At 37.0% G+C, this 22,565-nt stretch overlaps 1 protein-coding gene across 1 annotated transcript in view; it reads right to left on the minus strand.

The window, feature by feature from the left end:
• SPATA1 (spermatogenesis associated 1) overlaps positions 1-22,565 on the minus strand; it is a 71,666-nt gene that overhangs the window by 17,124 nt on the left and 31,977 nt on the right. The window contains 4 exon segments of the mRNA XM_020891293.2: positions 4,850-4,975; positions 5,654-5,765; positions 14,954-15,014; positions 15,860-15,980. Coding sequence (XP_020746952.2) covers positions 4,850-4,975; positions 5,654-5,765; positions 14,954-15,014; positions 15,860-15,980 — 420 coding nt within the window.

Here is a 22,565-nt window from a genome sequence, read left to right on the forward strand (position 1 = left end):
ATGTTACTCTTTCCATACATCTTACCCCCTTCTCCCCTCTCCCTGTGTCCATAAGTCTATTCTTTATGTCTGTTTCTCCATTGCTGCCCTGTAAATAAATTCTTCAGAACAATTTTTATAGATTCTGTATATGTGCATTAGAATATAATATTTATCTTTCTCTTTCTTACTCATTTCACTCTGTATAATAGGTTCTAGGTTCATCTACCTCATCAGAACTGACTCAAATGTGTTCCTTTTTATGACTGAGTAATATTCCATTGTGTATATGTACCACAACTTCTTTATCCATTCATCTGTTGATGGGCATCAAGGTTGCTTCACTGTTCTAGCTATTGTAAATAGTGCTGCAGTGAACAATGGGATACATGTGTCTTTTTCAACCCTGGTTTCCTCAGGGCATATGCCTAGGAATGGGATTGCTGGGTCATATGGTGGTTTTATTCCTAGTTTTTTAAGGAATCTCCATACCATCTTCCACAGTGACTGTATCAATCTATATTTCCACCAACAGTGCAAGAGCATTAAAAATTCAATTATCTTTAAAAACTGACATTTATTTATTCATTTTAACAGTCATGTATTAAATAAGTGTTTATTAAGTGCCTACTGAACTTAGTCACTGCTCTAGGGGGTGGGGAGTTAGTAATAAGCCAACATAATCTTGTCCCTGCCCTCAAAGTGTTTGTGGTCCAGTGGAGGAATGATGATCAGGTTAAGCAGTAGTGATACATCCTGATAACTGCTATGATAAAGGAATTACAGATTCTATGCATGGGAGTACAGATGAAAAACACCTAAATTAAAATGGAAGCGATCAAGAAAGGCTTCCAGGAAAAGTGGTAGATGTACTGGAATCTGAGCTTCCCTGGTGGCTCAGTCAGTAAAGAATTTGCCGTTTGATCCTTGGGTCAGGAAGATCCCCTGGAGAAGGAAATTGTAACCCACTCCAGTGTTCTTACTGGAACAATCCCATGGACAGCGGAGCCTGCCAGGCTACAGTTTATGAGGTCACAAGAGTCAGACACGACTTAGTGGCTAAACTACCACCCACCATATTAGAATCTGAAGTGTGCCTCCTCTTGGCTCCAGGCCTTCAGTCTTTTCCCTCAGCCATCTAAATCTTATCTTCTCCTTCTGCTCCTTTCTTCAGAGTTCCTGGTTATTTCCTACTAATCATTCAATCTCAGCTTAGATATCACTCTCGAAGCCTTCTTTGAGTCCCTTACTCTCCCCTAGATGCTCAATTTTTTTGGTTTGAGTATCTGTCTGCTTTGCTAAATTGAATGAATGGGTGAACGAATGAGAGAAATGAGGTAAGAAAAATAGTTTCCTTGCAATAATTAGAAACAGTGTTGTTAGAACTTGTAGAAATGAAAAAAATGGGAAAGGGTGGAGGAAGAATAGGATAATTTGAGAGATGGTTAAATAATTCAAGAGGCTTACATTTTGGGTTGTATTAGAAGATAAAAGGGTAAAAGGTATATATGGAATTAATTGCCTTTCAGTTCGGTTCAGTCACTCAGTCATGTCCAAATGTTTGCCACTCCATGAATGCAGCATGCCAGGCTTCCCTGTCAACTCCTGGAGCTTGCTCAAACTCATGTCCATCGAATCGGTGATGCCATCCAACCATCTCATCCTCTGTCGTCCCCTTCTCCTGCCTTCAATCTTTCCCAGCATCAGGGTCTTTTCCAATGAGTCAGTTCTTCCCATCAGGTGGCCAAAGTATTGGAGCTTCAACTTTAGCATCTGTCCTTCCAATGAATGTTCAGGATTGACTTCCTTTAGCACTGACTGGTTTGATCTCCTTGCAGTCCAAGGGACTCTCAAGAATCTTCTCCAACACCACAGTTCAAAAGCATCAATTCTTCAGTGCCCAGCTTTCTTTATAGTCCAACTGTCAAATCCATACATGACTACTGGAAAAACCATAGCTTTGACTAGATGGACCTTTGGCAAGGTAATTACCAAAGTAATTACCTTGGCAAAGTAAGGTCTCTGCTTTTTAATATGCTTTCTAGGTTGGACATAGCTTTTCTTCCAAGGAGCAAGCATCTTTTATTTTTTTCATTTATTTTTATTAGTTGGAGGCTAATTACTTTACAATACTGTAGTGGTTTTCGCCATACATTGACATGAATCAGCCATGGATGTACATGTGTTCCCCATACTGAACCCTCCTCCCACCTCCCTCCCCATCTCATCCCTCTGGGTCATCCCAGTGCACCAGCCCTGAGCACTTGTCTCATGCATCCAACCTGGACTGGCGATCTGTTTCACACTTGATAACATACATGTTTCAATGCCATTCTTTCAGATCATCCCACCCTCGCCTTCTGCCACAGAGTCCAAAAGTCTGTTCTATACATCTGTGTCTCTTTTTCTGTCTTGCATATAGGGTTATTGTTACCATCTTTCTACATTCCATATATATGTGTTAGTATACTGTATTGGTGTTTTTCTTTCTGGCTTACTTCACTCTGTATAATGGGCTCCAGTTTAATCCATCTCATTAGAACTGATTCAAATGTATTCTTTTTAATGGCTGAGTAATATTCCATGGTGTATATGTACCACAGCTTTCTTATCCATTCGTCTGCTGATGGGCATCTAGGTTGCTTCCATGTCCTGGCTATTATAAACAGTGCTGCGATGAACATTGGGGTACACATGTCTCTTTCAATTCTGGTTTCCTCCATGTGTATGCCCAGGAGTGGGATTGCTAGGTCATATGGTAGTTCTATTTCCAGTTTTTTAAGGAATCTCTACACTGTTCTCCACAGTGGCTATACTAGTTTGCATTCCCACCAACAGTGTAAGAGGGTTCCTTTTTCTCCACACCCTCTCCAGCATTGTTTGTAGATTTTTGGATAGCAGCCATTCTGACTGGCATGTAATGGTACCTCATTGTGATTTTGATTTGCATTTCTCTGATAATGAGTGATGTTGAGCATCTTTTCATGTGTTTGTTAGCCATCTGTATGTCTTCTTTGGAGAAATGTCTGTTTAGTTCTTTGGCCCATTTTTTGACTGGGTCATTCATTTTTCTGGAGTTGAGCTGGAGGAGTTGCTTGTATATTTTTGAGATTAATCCTTTGTCTGTTGCTTTGTTTGCTATTATTTTCTCCCATTTTGAAGGCTGTCTTTTCACCTTGCTTATAGTTTCCTTCATTGTGCAAAAGCTTTTAAGTTTAATTAGGTCCCATTTATTTTTGCTTTTATTTCCAGTATTCTGGGAGGTGGGTCATAGAGGATCTTGCTGTGATTTATGTCGGAGAGTGTTTTGCCTATTCCCTCCTCTAGGAGTTTTATAGTTTCTGGCCTTACATTTAGATCTTTAATCCATTTTTGAGTTTATTTTTGTGTATGGCATTAGAAAGTGTTCTAGTTTCATTCTTTTACAAGTGGTTGACCAGTTTTCCCAGCACCACTGGAGCAAGTGTCTTTTAATTTCATGGTCGCAGTCATCATCTGCAGTGATTTTGGAGCCCCCCAAAACTAGTCTGTCACTGTTTCCATTGTTTCCCCATTTATTTGCCATGAAGTGATGGGACCGGATGCCATGATCTTAGTTTTCTGAATGTTGAGTTTTAAGCCAATTTTTTCACTCTCCTCTTTCACTTTCGTCAGGAGGCTATTTATTCCTCTTTGCTTTCTGCCATAAGGGTGGTATCATCTGGATATATAATATTATTGATATTTTTCCCCTGCAATCTTGATTCCAGCTTGTGCTTCATCCAGCCCAGCATTTTGCATGATATACTCAGCATGTCAGTTAAATAATCAGGGTGTCAATATACAGCCTTGATGTACTTTTCCAGTTTGGAACCAGTCCATTGTTCCATGTACGGTTCTAATTGTTGCTTCTTGACCTGCACAGGGATTTCTCAGGAGGCAGGTAAGATGGTCTGGTATTCCTATCTCTTTAAGAATTGTCCACAGTTTATTGTGATCCCCATAGTCAAAGGCTTTGCCACAGACAATGAAGCAGAAGTAGATGTTTTTCTGGAACTCTCTCGCCTTTTCTATGATCCAATGGATGTTGGCAATTTGATCTCTGGTTTCTCTGCCTTTTCTAAATCCAGCTTGAACATCTGGAAGTTCACGGTTCACGTACTGTTGAAGCTTAGCTTGGAGAACTTTCATCATTACTTTGCTAATGTGTGAGATGAGTGCAATTGTGTGGTAGTTTGAACATTCTTTGGCATTGCCTTTCTTGGGATTGGAATGAAAACTGACCTTTTCCAGTCCTGTGGCCACTGCTGAGCTTTCCAAATTTGCTGGCATATTACATGCAGCACTTTCACAGCCTTATCTTTTAGGATTTGAAATAGCTCAGCTGGAATTCCATCACTTCCTCCACTAGCTTTGTTTGGAGTGATACTTTTTAAGGTCCACTTGACTTTGGACTCCAGGATGGGCTCAGGAAACTCAAGTAGGGGCTCTCAACCTACAGGGTGGGATGGGGAGGGATATGGGAGGGAGGTTCAAAAGGGAGGTGATATATGTATACCTATGGCTGATTCATGTTGAGATCTGACAGAAAACAATGAAGTTTGGTAAAGCAATTATCCTTCAATAAAAATTAAGTTGAAATAAAAAATAATTGAATTTTAGTAAAAAGCATGTTGCATTTAGTGTATAAAATAGTCAAACAATGATTTCACTGTTCCTACAGTGAATCTATATCAATAGTGTATCATTTAAACTATAACAGTAAAAGAGTAAATATCATCATTTTGTGGTTTATTCTGTAAAATAAATCACAGGCACAGAATTTACAGGCATGAATTCTGTAAACCTTGAGTTTCCTTTATAGTGATAAAAGATATGTAATAAATTTTACCATGATAGTGCTTTAATTTGCTTTGTTCCAATAGCCTTTCAGCTTTTTTCATTAGTTCTTCTCTAATTCTTTCCAGATATCTTCTTTCTTCCTTTACTTGTTTCATTTGTTCAATAATCTTCTCCCCTAATAGATTATAAGCCATACTCATAAATACCTAAAAGCTAAAAGATGGGTCAAATTCTAAAATATAGAATATAAAACTAAAAAATGCTTAAAACAGCAAGTATAAATTTTACCCCAAACTCTGTTTTTCTACCTGTAGTATAGTGATTGCCACTGTGGAAAACACTGAGGAGTCATTTCAGTGTCTATAGGAGACTTATATATATGTAAACAATACAGTATGTTTCTTTTGCATTTATATATATGTATAGAAACTAGGTAAAGCTTGTGTAGTTATATCTCTTGATTTAATTCTTTAAGTAAATTTATCTTGGGTCCTAAGTTATTGTACTTAAATCTTACATAGAAAAATGTATATCTTAGAATATATTTTTTAAAAAGTAGAAATAATACTAGTGACACATATATGCAGTAATCAACATAAGAATCATACACTTTAAAATAATTTAACTTTTTGTGGTAAAATATACATAATTTACCATTTTAATCATATTTAAATGTACAGTTTAATGGCACTGTGTGCATTCATAATATTTTGCAAGCATCACCACCCCTTCATCTCCAAAACTTTATCTTTCCAAACTAAAACTCTGTACACATTAAACAGTTAACTCCTCATTAACATCATTTAATGTTACCTCCTAGAATCATCTGTACTTACAGTATCATCATACTTACTCTCAATCTGTGATAAAGATTTATCAGTTATTCCTGGAGAAAAATCAGGTTGACAAGGAAGTGAAGGAAAATCAATAAGATCTGGTAGGGGGATGTATTCTGTTTTACCTAGCTGTAAGCAAACATGAAAATCAGTAAGATCTGGTAGGGTGACACATTATTTTTCACCTATTTGTAAACATCTGATAATGCCAACAGTAATGCATCTTTTAACTTATAAGGTGATGAAGTCCAAAATCTGTCTTTGTAACTATAGACCCTCTCTAGTGCTCTATTTTGTACATTCCACTATTAGTTGGACGTTATACCACAGGAGCTTCAAACTAAACATTACAAAGAAAAAATAAAAAAGAATCCATATTCCTTTCTAAGCATGATTTCATTCCAAGATTTCTGATTTCAATTGTTTGTTATGACAACTTTTAAATGTTTCTCAGATGGCTATTGAATTTTTTCTTCTTGAGCCAATTTTGACCATTTATATTTGCCTAGAAAATTGGACATCCTAGCACATTTTCAAATTTTAGCATACATTATATTCTCATAAATTTTATCACCTCTGTATTTGTGTTACATTGCCTTCATCTCACCTAATTTTTTTGTTTCTACCCTTTTTTGATAAACTACCTCAAGCCTTACCGATGTTGATGTTTCTGCCACTACCGCTTTATAGATCTTGAACTCTTTTCAATTCTCCTAGGCTGTTTACTTCTGTAACTTATTAGTTTCTACTTTTATCTTCATTAAGAAACCCTTATCCATACTTTGTTTCATTATTTTTTCTAGTTTATTGCATTTTATTTTATTTTGTTAACTTATAAGGTCAGATTCCCACAGGATAATGGAAACCACCTAAATTAGAATCTCTCCACACATGCTCTCAACTACTATAAAAAGAAAGCAAATATAATCACCCACAACTTATGTCTGTGGTGTAACTAGGACACAGAATCCTTTAATTTACATATACTTTAATTTAGTAAGTGGAGAAATAAACACCCTAGGCCAGCAGTGTGTGCTTAGGAGCTCACATCTAAGCAGAGTCAGATGGGGACTGTGCATTAGAGAGACAATAGAGACAATACACAGATAACACAGTGAACATTAACCACAGTTCAGTCTTAAAGGGGAGAGTCCTACATGTGGTGGAGAAATATTGAGAGATAGGCTATGGACTGGTAAATCAGAGCTCTTTCTATGAGGAATCTAAAAGAAAGGGGCTTTTAAAATGTAGAGGACCAGAGGTGGTAATTATGAGGAAACATAGTTACTAGGTGAAAGGAAAATGCTTCAGAAGCAAGAGATGTTCTGTTAAGCAAGGTTGTAAGAGAAAGAAAGGTGATCAAGTTAGTTAAGAGCTCTGCTGAATTAAATCAGTAAGAACGTATACAAAGAAAAAAGACCATTTCCTCCAAATGCCCCATTTATTTAAAAATAAACAACCACATTTTATTATAACAACAGAAGAGGGCACTCCTAATCTACAAACTAAACTAAACCACCAGAACACTACTCCCTGTTCCTCTGTAAGAACACCTGCTACTGATTCAGAAAAATCCAATACAAATAAGCAAAGACAACATCTACAAAATAATCTAACATTCATGCTAAGTTACTTTTTGAAAACCCTCAAAATTAAGAACTAAAACAAAACAAAACCAGCATCCAAGAGGCAGAAAAAATTAACAATATCCCAACATACTGTATTAAATGAATTCAAAGCATTTTAGGTATTAATGAACACCATAAATCACAAATTTAGACATTCAGAATAAAAGTGGAAAAACAAAAACCCAGGAAGATGTAAAATGGAAATTGACCAAATTGAAGAAAGAAATTAAAAGAAAAAACAAACTGTCTCAGAAATGAGTAACAGGTATCCAAACAGGAACAGATATGACCAAAAAAATACAGTAAGCATAATATAGAAGAGAAATAAAAGGAGCAAAGAAAATTAAACATAAAGAAATGGTAAACTTGACCTAGAAGAAATAAAAAGGAGTTAATCAATAATGAATAATGCAATAACTGAGATCAAAAACAATCTGGAGGGAACCAACAGTAGAATAACTGAGGCAGAAGATAGGATAAGTGAGGTGGAAGATAGAATGGTGGAAATAAATGAAGCAAAGAGGAAAAAAGAAAAAAAGAATGAAAGGAAATGGGGACAACCTCAGAGACCTCTGGGACAATGTCAAATGCCCCAACATTCGAATCATAGGAGTCCCAGAAGAAGAAGACAAAAAGAAAGGCCATGAGAAAATACTTGAGGAGATAATAGTTGAAAAATTCCCTAAAATAGGGAAGGAAATAGCCACCCAAGTCCAAGAAACCCAGAGAGTCCCAAACAGGATAAACCCTAGACAAAACACCCCAAGACACATATTAATCAAATTAATAAAGATCAAACACAAAGAACAAATATCAAAAGCAGGAAGGGAAAAACAACAAATAACACACAAGGGGATACACATAAGGATAACAGCTGATCTTTCAACAGAAACTCTTCAGGCCAGAAGGGACTGGCAGGACATACTTAAAGTGATGAAAGAGAAAAACCTACAACCCAGATTACTGTACCCAGCAAGGATCTCATTCAGATATGAAGGAAAAATCAAAAGCTTTACAGACAAGCTAAAGCTGAGAGAATTCAGCACCACCAAACCAGCTCTTCAACAAATGCTAAAGGATCTTCTCAAGACAGGAAACCGAGAAAAGGTGTATAAAATCGAACCTAAAACAACAAAGTAAATGGCACGGGATCATACTTATCAATAATTACCTTAAATGTAAATGGGCTGAATGCCCCAACCAAAAGACAAAGACTGGCTGAATGGATACAAAAACAAGACCCCTATATATGCTGTCTACAAGAGACCCACCTCAAAACAAGGGACACATACAGACTGAAAGTGAAGGGCTGGAAAAAAGTATTTCATGCAAATAGAGACCAAAAGAAAGCAAGAGTAGCAATACTCATATCAGATAAAATAGACTTTGACATAAAGGCCATGAAAAGAGACAAAGAAGGACACTACATAATGATCAAAGGGTCAAGCCTTTGATCTAGAAGAAGATATAACAATTATAAATATATATGCGCCCAACATAGGAGCACTGCAATATATAAGGCAAATGCTAACAAGTATGAAAGGGGAAATTAACAGTAACACAATAATAGAGGGAGACTTTAATACTCCACTCACACCTATGGATAGATAAACTAAACAGAAAATTAACAAGGAAACACAAACTTTAAATAATGCAATGGACCAGTTAGACCTAATTGATATCTATAGGACATTTCACCCCAAAACAATGAATTGCACCATTTTCTCAAGTACACATGGAAACTTCTCCAGGATAGATCACATCCTGGCCCATAAATCTAGCCTTGGGAAATTCAAAACAATTGAAATCATTCCAAGCATATTTTCTTATCACAATCCAGTAAGATTATATGTCAACTACAGGAAAAAAAACTATTAAAAATACAAATATATGGAGGCTAAACAACACGCTTCTGAATAACCAGCAAATCACAGAAGAAATAAAAATATGCATAGAAACGAATGAAAATGAAAACACAACAACCCAAAACCTATGGGACTCGGTAAAAGCAGTGCTGAGGGAAAGGTTGATAGCAATACAAGCTTACCTCAAGAAACAAGAAAAAAGTCAAATAAATAACCTAACTCTACACCTAAAGCAACTAGAAAAGGAAGAAATGAAGAACTGCAGGGTTAGCAGGAAAGAAATCATAAAAATTAGGGCAGAAATAAATGAAAAAGAAACAAAGGAGACCATAGCAAAAAAATCAACAAAGCTAAAAGTTTGTTCTTTGAGAAGATAAATATAGACAAACCATTAGCCAGACTCACCAAGAAAAAAAGGGAGAAGAATCAAATCAGCAAAATTAGAAATGAAAATGGAGAAATCACAACAGACAACACTGAAATACAAAGGATCATAAGAGACTACTACCAGCAAATATATGACAATAAAATGGACAACTTGGAAGAAATGGACAAATTTTTAGAAAAGTATAACTTTCCAAAACTGAACCAGGAAGAAATAGAAAATCTTAACAGATCCATTACAAGCACGGAAATTGAAACTGTAATCAGAAATCTTCCAGCAAACAAAAGCCCAGGACCAGATGGCTTCACAGCTGAATTCTACCAAAAATTTAGAGAAGAGCTTACACCTATCCTACTCAAACTCTTCCAGAAAACTGTAGAGGAAGGCAAACTTCCAAACTCATTCTATGAGGCCACCATCACCCTAATACCCAAAACAGACAAAGATGCCACAAAAAAAGAAAACTAAAGGCCAATATCACTGATGAACATAGATGCAAAAATCCTTAACAAAACTCTAGCAAACAGAATCCAACAACATATTGAAAAGATCATACAGTATGACCAAGTGGGCTTTATCCCAGGGATACAAGGATTCTTTAATATCCACAAATCAATCAATGTGATACACCACATTAACAAATTGAAATATAAAAACCATATGACTACCTCACTAGATGCAGAGAAAGCCTTTGACAAAATTCAACATCCATTTATGATAAAAATCCTCCAGAAAGCAGGAATAGAAGGAACATACCTCAACATAATAAAAGCCATATATGATAAATCCATAGCAAACATTATCCTTGATGGTAAAAAATTGAAAACATTTTCCCTAAAGTCAGGAACAAGACAAGGGTACCCATTCTCACCACTGCTATTCAACATAGTTTTGGAAGTTTTAGCCACAGCAATCAGAGAAGAAAAAGAATAAAAGGAATTCCAGATTGGAAAAGAAATAAAACTTTCACTGTTTGCAGAGGACATGATCCTCTACATAGAAAACCCCAAAGACTTCACCAGAACATTACTAGAGGTAATCAATGAATATAGCAAAGTTTCAGGATATAAAATTAACACACAGAAATTCCTTGCATTCCTATACACTAACAATGAGAAAAGAGAGAAATTAAGGAAACAATTCCATTAACCACTGCAGCAAAAAGAATAAAATACTTAAGAATAAATCTACCTAAAGAAACAAAAGACCTATATATAGAAAACTATAAAACACTGATGTAAGAAATCAAAGATGACACAAATAGATGGAGAAATACATCATGTTCATGGATCAGAAGAATCAGTATAGTGAAAATGAGTCTACTACCCAAAGCAATCTATAGATTTAATGCAATCCCTATCAAGCTACCAATGGTATTTTTCAGAGAACTAGAACAAATAATTTCACAATTTGTATGAAAATACAAAACAACCTCAAAGAGTCAAAGCAATCTTGAGAAAGAAGAATGGAACTGGAGGAATCAATTTGCTTGGCTTCAGATGATACTATAAAGCTACAGTCATCACGACAGTATGGTACTGTCACAAAGACAGAAAGGTAGATCAGTGCAACAAAATAAAAGGCCCAGAGATAAATCCATGCACCTCTGGACACCTTATCTTTGACAAAGGAGGCAAGAATATACAATGGAGAAAAGACAATCTCTTTAACAAGAGGTGCTGGGAAAACTGGTCAACTGCTTGTAAAAGAATGAAACTAGAACACTTTCTAATGCCATACACAAAAATAAACTCAAGGTGAATTAAGGATCTAAATGTAAGACCAGAAACTATAAAACTCCTAGAGGAAAACATAGGCAAAACACTCTCTGACATGAATCACAGCAGGATCCTCTATGACCTAGCTCGCAGGGTAATGGAAATAAAAGCAAAAATAAAAAATTGGACCTAATTTAACTTTAAAGCTTTTGCACAATGAAGGAAACTATAAGCAAGGTGAAAAGGCAAGCTTCAGAATGGGAGAAAATAATAGCAAACGAAACAACTGACAAAGAATTAATCTCAAAAATATACAAGCAGCTCCTATAACTCAATTCCAGAAAAATTAATGACCCAATCAAAAAATGGGCTAAAGAACTAAACAGACATTTCTCCAAAGAAGACATACAGATGGCTAACAAACACATGAAAAGATGCTCAACATCACTTATTATCAGAGAAATGCAAATCAAAACCACAACGAGGTACCATCTAACACCATCAGAATGGCTGCTATCCAAAAGTCTACAAACAATAAATACTGGAGAGGGTGCAGAGAAAAAGAAACTCTCTTATACTGTTGGTGGGAATGCAAACTAGTACAGCCGCTTTGGAGAACAGTGTGGAGATTTCTTAAAAAACTGGAAATAGAACTGCCATATGACTCAGCAATCCCACTGCTGGGTATACACACCGAGGAAACCAGAATTGAAAGAGACACGTGTACCCCAATGTTCATCACAACACTGTTTATAATAGCCAGGACATGGAAGCAACTTAGATGTCCAATGGCAGGCAAGTGGATAAGAAAGCTGTGGTACAAATACACAATGGAATATTACTCAGCCATTATAAAGAATGCATTTGAATAAGTTCTAATGAAGTGGATGAAACTGGAGCCTATTATACAGAGTGAAGTAAGTCAGAAAGAAAAACACCAATGCAGTACACTAATGTATATATATGGAATTTAGAAAACTGGTAATGATGACCCAACATGCAAGATAGCAAAAGAGACACAGATGTAAACAACAGTCTTTTGGACTCTGTGGGAGAAGGCTAAGGTGGGATGATTTGAGAGGGTAGCACTGAAACGTGTGTATTATCATATATGAAGCGGATCACCAGTCCAGGTTCAGTGCATGAGACAGGGTGCTCAGGGTTGGTGCACTGGGATGACCCTGAGGGATGGGATGGGGAGGGAGGTGGGAGGGCGGTTCTGGATGGGGAACACATGTGCACCCATGGCTGATTAATGTCAATGTTTAGCAAAAACCACTACGATATTGTAAAGTAATTAGCCTCCAATTAAAATAAATAAATTTTTAAAAAAAGAAATGGTAAACTTGATCAGAAAGAAAGTAACAGAAATAAAAGGTAAAGAAGAACTAATAAAGACAAATTGGGGTCCCTGAAAGAAAAAACATGGAATGGATCTGCTATTTATACTGTTTTTTAGAACTATAATTTGTTGAAATAAAAGAAGTCTTGATTTTCATACTGAGAGGGCCCACTAATGAAAGTTGCTCAGTCAGGTCCAACTCTTTGTGACCCCACAGACTGGATTCCCCAGTCTATGGAATTCTCCAGACCAGAATACTGGAGTGGGTAGCTGTTCCTTTCTTCAGAGGATCTTCCCAACCCACGCATCTAACCCAGATCTCCCACATTGCAGGCTAACTCTTTACCAGCTGAGCCACCAGGGAAGCCCTAAAAGGACCCACTGGGTACTCATAAAAACCAGACCTAGAACGCTCAACTGAAGTATAGCCTGATAAAACTACTACACATTAAAGGAATACTCTGGCCTTCCAGAATACCCAAACCGATTTACAAGGAAAATAAAATCAATTTTGCATCACACTTCTTAATAGTAACAAATAAAATAAGACATCAATAGGGGAACATTTAAATAAACTCAAGGAAAAATTTCATAAGCCGAGGATGTTACAGACAATCAAGCTATCCCTCAAGTATCAAGGCTCAAAGCAGGGATGAGCAAACTTCTTCTGTAAAAGGCCTCAGAATAAATAATTTAGGTTTTGCAGGCCACAAATGGTATCTGTCATAATTCTTCCTTTTCCAACTTAAAAAAAAATATTTTTATGTCCCATGCTACACTAAACTGGCTTGAGCCTTATTTGTCTATTCCTGCTCTAGACAGATTTAAATATGGAAGAAGTAAGGGAATATTGTATGTAGGAGCTTTTTAAAAAAATAAGTGGAGCTTAACCCAGCCAGGAAATGATTGAAAAATCTTGTGCAAAAGAACTGGCAGTAAGTGTTGATCATATTTAATTATAGATCTAAGACTAAAACAAGGTTGAGGAGAAGACAAGAAGCACAGCCCATAAATGTTCTGTTCTTTGACAAAGTAGAAATGATACAACTCAAAGTATATGAGGGAAGAAAAGAGACAGGGATGACTTTTTAATCACCTTGAATGTAAAGGTAGGAGTCAGAGGATAATTTTAGAGGTAATGAAACAAAAACTTCAAATTTTTGAAGAAGCATAAATTTTAAAAAAGGAAAAAGGAGGGTGAGGAATACTAACAAAAATTTGTATTAGTAAAAAGGTAAACACTAGAATAAGATTCAACCTTCCTACATACAAGGAAGGGGGAAAGTGCAAATAAGCCACATAGTAACTATAGCAAAGTAAAATGACAAATTTGAGGTCAAATATATCAATCCCATCATAACATAAAAGGGCATAACTCATCTAGTAAATGAAAATGACTTTCAGACTGTTTACAAAATGAAACCCAACTTTATGATGTCTATAAAGACGTACCTAAAACAATGCAATCCAGAAAAGTTGGGGGGAAAAGTAGAGGAGGAAGATGGGGTATACCAAATAAATGTAAACAAGAAGAAATGAGAAGTTAATGTCTTGATTTGCAATAAGAGAAAAATACTTCAACTACTTGAAAAGGTAGTTCTTCAAAAAAGTTATCAAAATGGAGCCCATAAAATATATAAACAGGATCAAACCAACTGTATGGGTAACCTGGGAAATTAAAATTCAGGCCATAGTTAAAAAGCATTTAGTACCCACCAGGTGGAAAAATTTTATTTTTAAGTGTGAAGATATTAAGTTTTAGTAATATCTAGCAACAACAAAATAATTATTTGCTGCAGATGGCATGCCTTTACTCCAAAACTCAAAGGCTCTGAGCTGTGATTCTTCTACCAGGACTTGTCTCAGACTCCATTCAGCATTCCAACTTATTACATATCAAGTATGATTGGACTAGATGAATGTTAGCACACAACTAGCAGCACTGCTTGCTGTGTCTCTTGGACCACTTTGTGAGCCATTTCTGCCCAAAGTTGATAGTCTTTTAGATTACTTGTTTGAGAAAAAAAAAAAGGAAAGATTGGAGCCACACATTTGAATGCTATATATAAATCTCCGAATTCAAAAGAGGTGCATCGGGTGACTAATTTTCAATGGTAGCTGGGACAAGGTTCAAATACCTGGTTTTTTACTTTAAAGGGCATATCTCAACATATCTCCCAGATCATAAAACTCCCTGAAATTTCACTGAATTGGCAGGCTCCTGAATTTTCTTGAAGTTTATCTCCCCCGTCTCTAATGTATAAGGTAGAAACCTTGGACATTTTAATCTGCAGTTTCATTTTCAATCTGCAATCTGCATTTCAATTTCAATATAAATATGGTACAATATCACATTTAAGAAAAATTTAGAAATCATACCTGATTATCCTCTCTTCTAGTGATATTAGCTCTATCATCTTCATTTTTCCAAAGAAACTGACTTAAAAGGGAATGATAAAGTTGACAGTCATATTAAAAATGATTCCATGAATATTAGCTTTTCATATTTTTAATTGTTTAACATTCTATAAACACAAATATAACATTAAAAATGTTTACAGTCATCTCAAAACTATTATGTTATCTTTCAAACTCATTAATGATTAACATAAACTACATTTAGCATGAGTTATAAGATAATATTTCATTATGCTGTTCAATTGCTAAGTCATGTCTGGTTCCTTGTGACCCCATGGACTGCAATGCACCAGGTTTCCCTGTCCTCTATCTTCCGGAGTTTGCTCAAACTCATCAATTATAGCTAAATTTAAATCACAGTCCAATGTTGATAGCAGGGTAAACTAACTGGAAATTTAATAAACATACTTTGTTTATAGTTATTTTGAGAATAATTATTCATAAAATTCCTTAATTTCAAGAAGAAGCTTTTAATATGCAAAGCTGTGGTTTAAGTACTATAATTTTGACTGAAATTATACCAATGTGAAACTCAAGCATAATGATTAGTTTACCATACCAGGAATGTAAAAGAGCCAGAAAGATTAATTCTAGGAAACAAAAATGAGGACAGAAACTTTTCTGCCATTTAGGTTGTCCCTGATGACAGAAGAATTACAATAGAATAAATTTAAGCAATACATTATCCCCCATTATATTGGAGGGAAATACTAGTATACAACAGTAAACATCAGAATCAAGGTAGTTTTAGTTAAAAATGTCATTAACTTCACTTGGTCCTTGTTTTAATTACAAGATTCTAAGACAGTACCCTGGGTATCTCACTCTTATAGATTGATATGTAGAATCAACATTCATGCTAATTACCTTTTACTGTCGCTAAAATAATCATTATCTGAATCTTCCTGTGATCGTGGCAATTCAGGATTTCCAGTTTGATTATTTCCGATCTGATTCTCATTTGGAGTAGCTTTTCCCCCAGCTGATGCTGATATCCATCCATAGCAAAGAAAGTTTACAATATTAAGAAAATACTAAAATAATAAATTTTTATATGTACATACTATATATTCTTCCATGTTTCAATATCTCCATGAACTTTACTATTTCCAAACTGAATTCCATGAAACCTTTAGTTTATGCAAAAGGCGAATTCTTTGGTAAATTCAGTTTGGGGAAAATTGGATTAAAGCAATCCTAACAGGAACACAAACCCCATTAAGACACACACCTATTGTAGGATTTCTCTGTTTTTATGTACAATATGTACAAGGTGAGGTAAGTTGGGTTTTATTAAAATCTAATTTCTCTAAAAAGCCTTTGCCAAAAGTACCTTTTAAAATAGCATCCTGAGGATCCTACTCTGGAAAGCACTGGGTATAAATACAGAGCATATGTCATTTGTTATTTTACATATGCAAACATGTAAGTGTTCCCGTCTGGGCATTATCACAGCATGTGTGACCTTAGGTAAGTTATTTCTCACTTCAGTTTCCTTAGCTCTAAAATGGCAATAGTGCATATAAAACACTTTCTGTACAGTATGCAATCGTTAGAAGTCTTCAAGTTCTGATCTCCATTCCATAGCATTTCCTAGTTCAGGTCTTTATCACCTCAGTCTAGTCTCCATATTGTCTCCCACATTGTTTTTCTGGAACTGAAATCCAATTACACAATTCCTGTTAAAAACTTCAAATGGCTTCCCATTCCTGCAAAACATTTTAGCTTTGTAAACTTGTAGCTAAATCCCTACCTACCTCCAATTGTACTATATGGTACTTTTTCCTCCCTTTCCTATCACCAAACTATAATAATAATAGTGTGTGTGTGTGTGTGTGTGTGTGTGTGTACTCAGTTGCTTAGTTGTATTCAACTCTTTGCCACCCCATGGACTATATTAGCCTGCCAGGCTCCTCTGTCCAAGGAATTTTCCAGGCAATAATAATAGTACTATTACTAATACCAGGTGAAAATTATTGAACTAACTACCACATTAAACAAATCCTGAAAGCTCCATTCAAATCATAACCTATGTGAAGAAAGCCTTCTGGAATCGGGCTGCATGGCCCAACATTTGTAACCCGGATTTGAAGTCAAGAGTATGAATAATTCTCTATGCCATTTTAAGGAGGCTTAATCAGTGACTCTTTCAAGGGTTTTTATATAGGAAGATAAATAATCCAACTTGTAACAAGAAGAATGATGCTGATGGCAGTCTAGAAGATAGACTAGAAAGGAGATATAAGCAAGAAGGCCACTCAAGATGCTTTTTAAGTTTTCTTTAAACTAAGAAGCTATCATTTTACAATAAGGAAATTTTCAAAGCTTTAAGCCTAAACAACTGGAAGAACGATGGAACGAAATAAATAAGAAAGTGTACTGGCTTGGGGGCAACAACAATCAAGGATTAAACATGATAAAGTTGAGGCATATCAAAAAATATAATAGAGATGTGTACTGCTGGAAAAGAATAAAAGATAACTAATGGAAATGACTATCCATTTTAATATGTAAAAATAAGTAAATAAATACATCTTTTCTCCTTCATTAAAGAACCAATGCAATATACTGTGCATATTTTTACCAGTTATATTTTGATACTATCACAATGTTAGAGCTCAGATATTTTGTATTCTCAAGCACCACTAAAGAGCAATCTGACAATTTTAAGATACTGTACAACTATCATCAATAAATGATAGTGTACATATGATAAAAATTAAGGAAATTCATCTGACATCACACATAAAAATAAATTCCTGTTATATTAATGAACTAAATGTGGAAAGCTAACCATAAAATATTTGTAATATAATACAGGGCCATATCTTCATGCTCTCAGGGTAGAAAAGGGATTTTTTTAAAGAAGACATCTTAATACAGAGCAAGCACTAACCATGAAAGAAAATGCTGACAAACTTGACTAAAGAACTGCAGCTCCACTTTTGCTAAGTATATAGAAAGACAAAACTACTCCCACCCGAACAAGGAGAAAAACAATCTATAAAATAACTGAACTCATCAGAGTTAAGTTTATAAGAAATCAGATTCCAGTTTCCTCCAAGGAGAAAATAAGATGTTTCATTTTTGGCAGAGCATTGGAGGAAGTAAGTGTCATTGTTTGAAGAAGTAAAAAGGAGGCTTCCTTGATGGCCCAGTGGTAATGAATCCATCTGCCAATCCAGAAGACATGAGTTTAATCCCTGATCCAGGAGGATCCCTCATACTGTGGTGCAACTAAGCCTATGCACCACAACTATTGAACCTGTATGTGCTCTAGAGCCTGTGCTCCACAAGAGAAGCCACCACAACGAGAAACCCACACACTACAACTAGAGAGTAGCCCCTGCTTGCCATAACTAGAGAAAAGTCCACAGAGCAATGAAGACCTAGCATGGCCAAAAATAAATAAATATTCAAAAAAAAAAAAAGAAGTAGAAGATGGTGGAGGAATAGGACAGGGAGACCACTTTCTCCCCTACAAATTCATCGAAAGAACATTTGAACGCTGAGCAAATTTCACAAAACAACTTCTGATCGCTAGCAGAGGACATCAGGCACCCAGAAAAGCAGCCCATTGTCTTTGAAGGGAGGTAGGACAAAATATAAAAGATAAAAAGGGAGTCAAAAGAGCTACGGACAGAGACCCGTCCCGGGAAGGGAGTCTTAATAGAGGAAGTTTCCAATCACCAGGAAACCCTCACACTGGCGGGGCTGGGGGAAGTTTTTGGCAATCTAACTGGGAGGAAAAATTAAACAAGCCCCACAGATTACGTGCCTAAAAGCAACTCCCAGCAGAAAAGTACCCCAGACGCCCGTACCCGCCAGCAACAAGCGGGGGGGGGGGGGGAACGGAGAGGAGCGGGCGGCATTGCTTAGGGTAAGGACCGGCCTGAAGACTCTGAGAGCAATCGGAGGGAGCTTTTTTAAACTGTGGGATATCAAGGGACAAAATTAACCAGTCCCGAACACACTGCCAGCGGTTCACAAAACAAAGGGACTGAGAAACTCCAGAGAAGAGCTGGCCCATCCCCACTGGAGGTAGGAGGCAGGGGGGAGGGGAAAAGGGCAAACTCAGCCCCTGAGAAGCCACCCCCTCCCACACTGCAAACAGGCCCCCGGTTCCTATCTAAAGACTTCCTGAGACCCGACTGGTGGCTCGCGCTGGGGCTGCGGAGGGAAAAAGCGCAGCGTACCCGGGGAGATTGCGCCCAAGCCTCTGGCTGCCTGAGCCGCTCGCCGCGGAAGGAAAAGGCGCGCCGCATACGGGGAGAGTACGCCCAAGCCTCTGGCTGCCTGAGCCGCTCGCCGCGGAGGGAAAAGGCGCGCTGCACCTGGGGAGAGTACGCCCATGCCCCTGGCTGCCTGAATCGCTCAGGCCGGGGAAGGCACAAAACGCAGGCACAACCGAATCCGCGCTTTTGTGGAGTACCCGAAAACTGGAACCGCACTCAACACAGGATCCGCTCCATATAGAGCAGCTGGGAGCCTGAGCAGTGTAGACGGGGAAAGCACTGACACCCATGAGCGGGGCAAACCCAGTGTGGCCGGAACACGGTGAGTGCTATCCACACAGAGCGGTATCTGTCTGCAGCGCCCCGCCCTCCCCGTAGCAGGACTGAACTGAACTAGCGAACCTAAATAAGATATCACCTCCACCCGCCTGTGTCAGGGTGGAAATTAGACACCGAAGAGACGGCAAACAGAAGCCAAATAAACAAAGGGAACCGCTTCAGAAAGGACCGGTACAACAGATTAAAATCCCTGAAGGTAACACCGACTACACCGGAAGGGGCCTATAGATATCGAGAAGTGTAAGCTGGAAAGAGGAGCTATCTGAAGTTGAACTGAACCTACACTGACCGCAACAACTCCAGAGAAATTCCTAGATATATATGTATATACTTTTTTTAATTAAAAAAATTTTTTTTCTTCCCTTTTTTTATTTTTTATTTTTTTCTCTTTTATTTTCTTTTAAAATTCCCTATTACTCCCCCATTACTCCTCAACTTTCATTTTCATATATTTTTATGATTTTTTTAATTAAGGGAAAAAATTTTTTTCTTTTTCTTGTTTTTCTCTCCTATGTCCTTTTAAAGTCCTCTAATACTCCTCTATTATTCCTTAATTTTCATTTTCATTTCACTATAACCTTGCCAAAAAAAAGAGAGAGAGAGAGAGAGAGAAACCCTATTTTTAAACTGAACTTCATATACATTTCTAAATTTTTTTTGTTTTTGTTTTTAAACATTGTATTTCAAAGAGTCTAACCTCTACACTAGATTTTTAATCTTTGTTTTTCAGTATGTGATATAAATTTTGTACATTTAAGAATCCAATATTGAGTTCCCATTTCTATTCAGGAGTGTGGTGATTACTCTCCCACTTTTGACTCTCTGTTTTCTACCTCAGAACACCTCTATTTCCTCCTTTCCCCTTCTCTTCCCAATCCAATTCTGTGAATCTTCGTGGGTGTCTGGGCTACGGAGAACACTTTGGAAACAGATAACTGCGTAGATCTGTCTCTCTCCTCTTGAGTCCCCCTCTTCTCCTCCTGCTCACCTCTATCTCCTTCCTCCCTCTCCTATTCTTCATGTAACTCTATGAACCTCTCTGGTTGTCTCTCATGGTGGAGAATCTTTTCACCATTAACCTAGAAGTTTTATTATCAGTGCTGTATAGTTGGAGAAGTCTTGAGACTATTGGAAGAATAAAACTGAAATCCAGAGGCAGGAGACTTAAGCCCAAAACCTGAGAAAACCAGAAAACTCCTGACTACACGGAACATTAAGGAATAAGAGACCATCCAAAAGCCTCCATACCTACACCAAAACCAACCACCACCCAAGAGCCAATAAGCTCCAGTACAAGACATACCACGCAAATTCTTTAGCAACGCAGGAACATAGAGTTCTGTATGAGTGTCAACATACAGACTGTCCAAAGTGACACCTATCACATAGACCCATGGCAAAACTCATTACCGGACATTCCATTGCACTCCAGAGAGAAGAAATCCAATTCCACGCACCAGAATGCTGAAACAAGCTTCCCTAACCAGGAAACCTTGACAAACCAATCATTCAACCCCACCCACTGGGTGAAACCTCCAGATTAAAAAGGAACCACAGACCACAAGAATACAAAAAGCCCACTCCAGACACAGCAATATAAACAAGATGAAAAGGCAGAGAAATACCCAACAGGTAAAGGAACATGAAAAAAGCCCACCAAGTCAAACAAAAGAGGAGGAAATAGGGAATCTACCTGAAAAAGAATTTAGAATAATGATAATAAAAATGATCCAAAATCTTGAAAACAAAATGGAGTTACAAATAAATAGCCTGGAGACAAAGATTGAGAAGATGCAAGAAATGTTTAACAAGGACCTAGAAGAAATAAAAAAAAGTCAATTAAAAATTAATAATGCAATAAGTGAGATCAAAAACACTCTGGAGGGAACCATGAGTAGAATAACAGAGACAGAAGATAGGATAAGTGAGTTAGAAGATAAAATGGTGGAAATAAATGAAGCAAAGAGGAAAACAGAAAAAAGAATCAAAAGAAATGAGGACAACCTCAGGGACCTCTGGGACAATATGAAACGCCCCAACATTCGAATCATAGGAGTCCCAGAAGAAGAAGACAAAAAGAAAGGCCATGAGAAGTTACTCGAGGAGATAATAGCTGAAAAGTTCCCTAAAATGGGGAAGGAAATAGCCACCCAAGTCCAAGAAACCCAGAGAGTCCCAAACAGGATAAACCCAAGGCGAAATACCCCAAGACACATATTAATCAAATTAACAAAGATCAAACACAAAGAACAAATATTAAAAGCAGCAAGGGAGACACAACAAATAACACACAAAGGGATTCCCATAAGGATAACAGCTGATCTATCAATAGAAACCCTTCAGGACAGAAGGGAATGGCAGGACATACTTAAAGTAATGAAAGAGAATAACCTACAACCTAGATTACTCTACCCAGCAAGGATCTCATTCATATATGAAGGAGAACTCAAAAGCTTTACAGACAAGCAAAAGCTGAGAGAATTCAGCACCACCAAACCAGCTCTTCAACAAATTCTTAAGGATCTTCTCTAGACAGGAAACACAGAAAGGTGGTATAAATGTGAACCCCAAACAACAAAATAAATGGCAACGGGACCATACCTATCAATAATTACCTTAAATGTAAATGGGTTGAATGCCCCAACCAAAAGACAAAGGCTGGCTGAATGGATACAAAAGCAAGACCCCTATATATGCTGTCTACAAGAGACCCACCTCAAAGCAAGGGACACAAATAGACTAAAAGTGAAGGGCTGGAAAAAAATATTCCACGCAAACGGAGACCAAAAGAAAGCAGGAGTCGCAATACTCATATCAGATAAAATAGACTTTCAAATAAAGGCTGTGAAAAGAGACAAAGATGGACACTACATAATGATCAAAGGATCAATCCAAGAAGAAGATATAACAATTATAAATATATAGGCACCCAATATAGGAGCACCGCAATATGTAAGGCAAACACTAATGAGTATGAAAGAGGAAATTAATAGTAACAC

Source organism: Odocoileus virginianus, chromosome 5, assembly GCF_023699985.2.
Source record: "Odocoileus virginianus isolate 20LAN1187 ecotype Illinois chromosome 5, Ovbor_1.2, whole genome shotgun sequence".
NCBI lineage: Eukaryota > Metazoa > Chordata > Mammalia > Artiodactyla > Cervidae > Odocoileus > Odocoileus virginianus.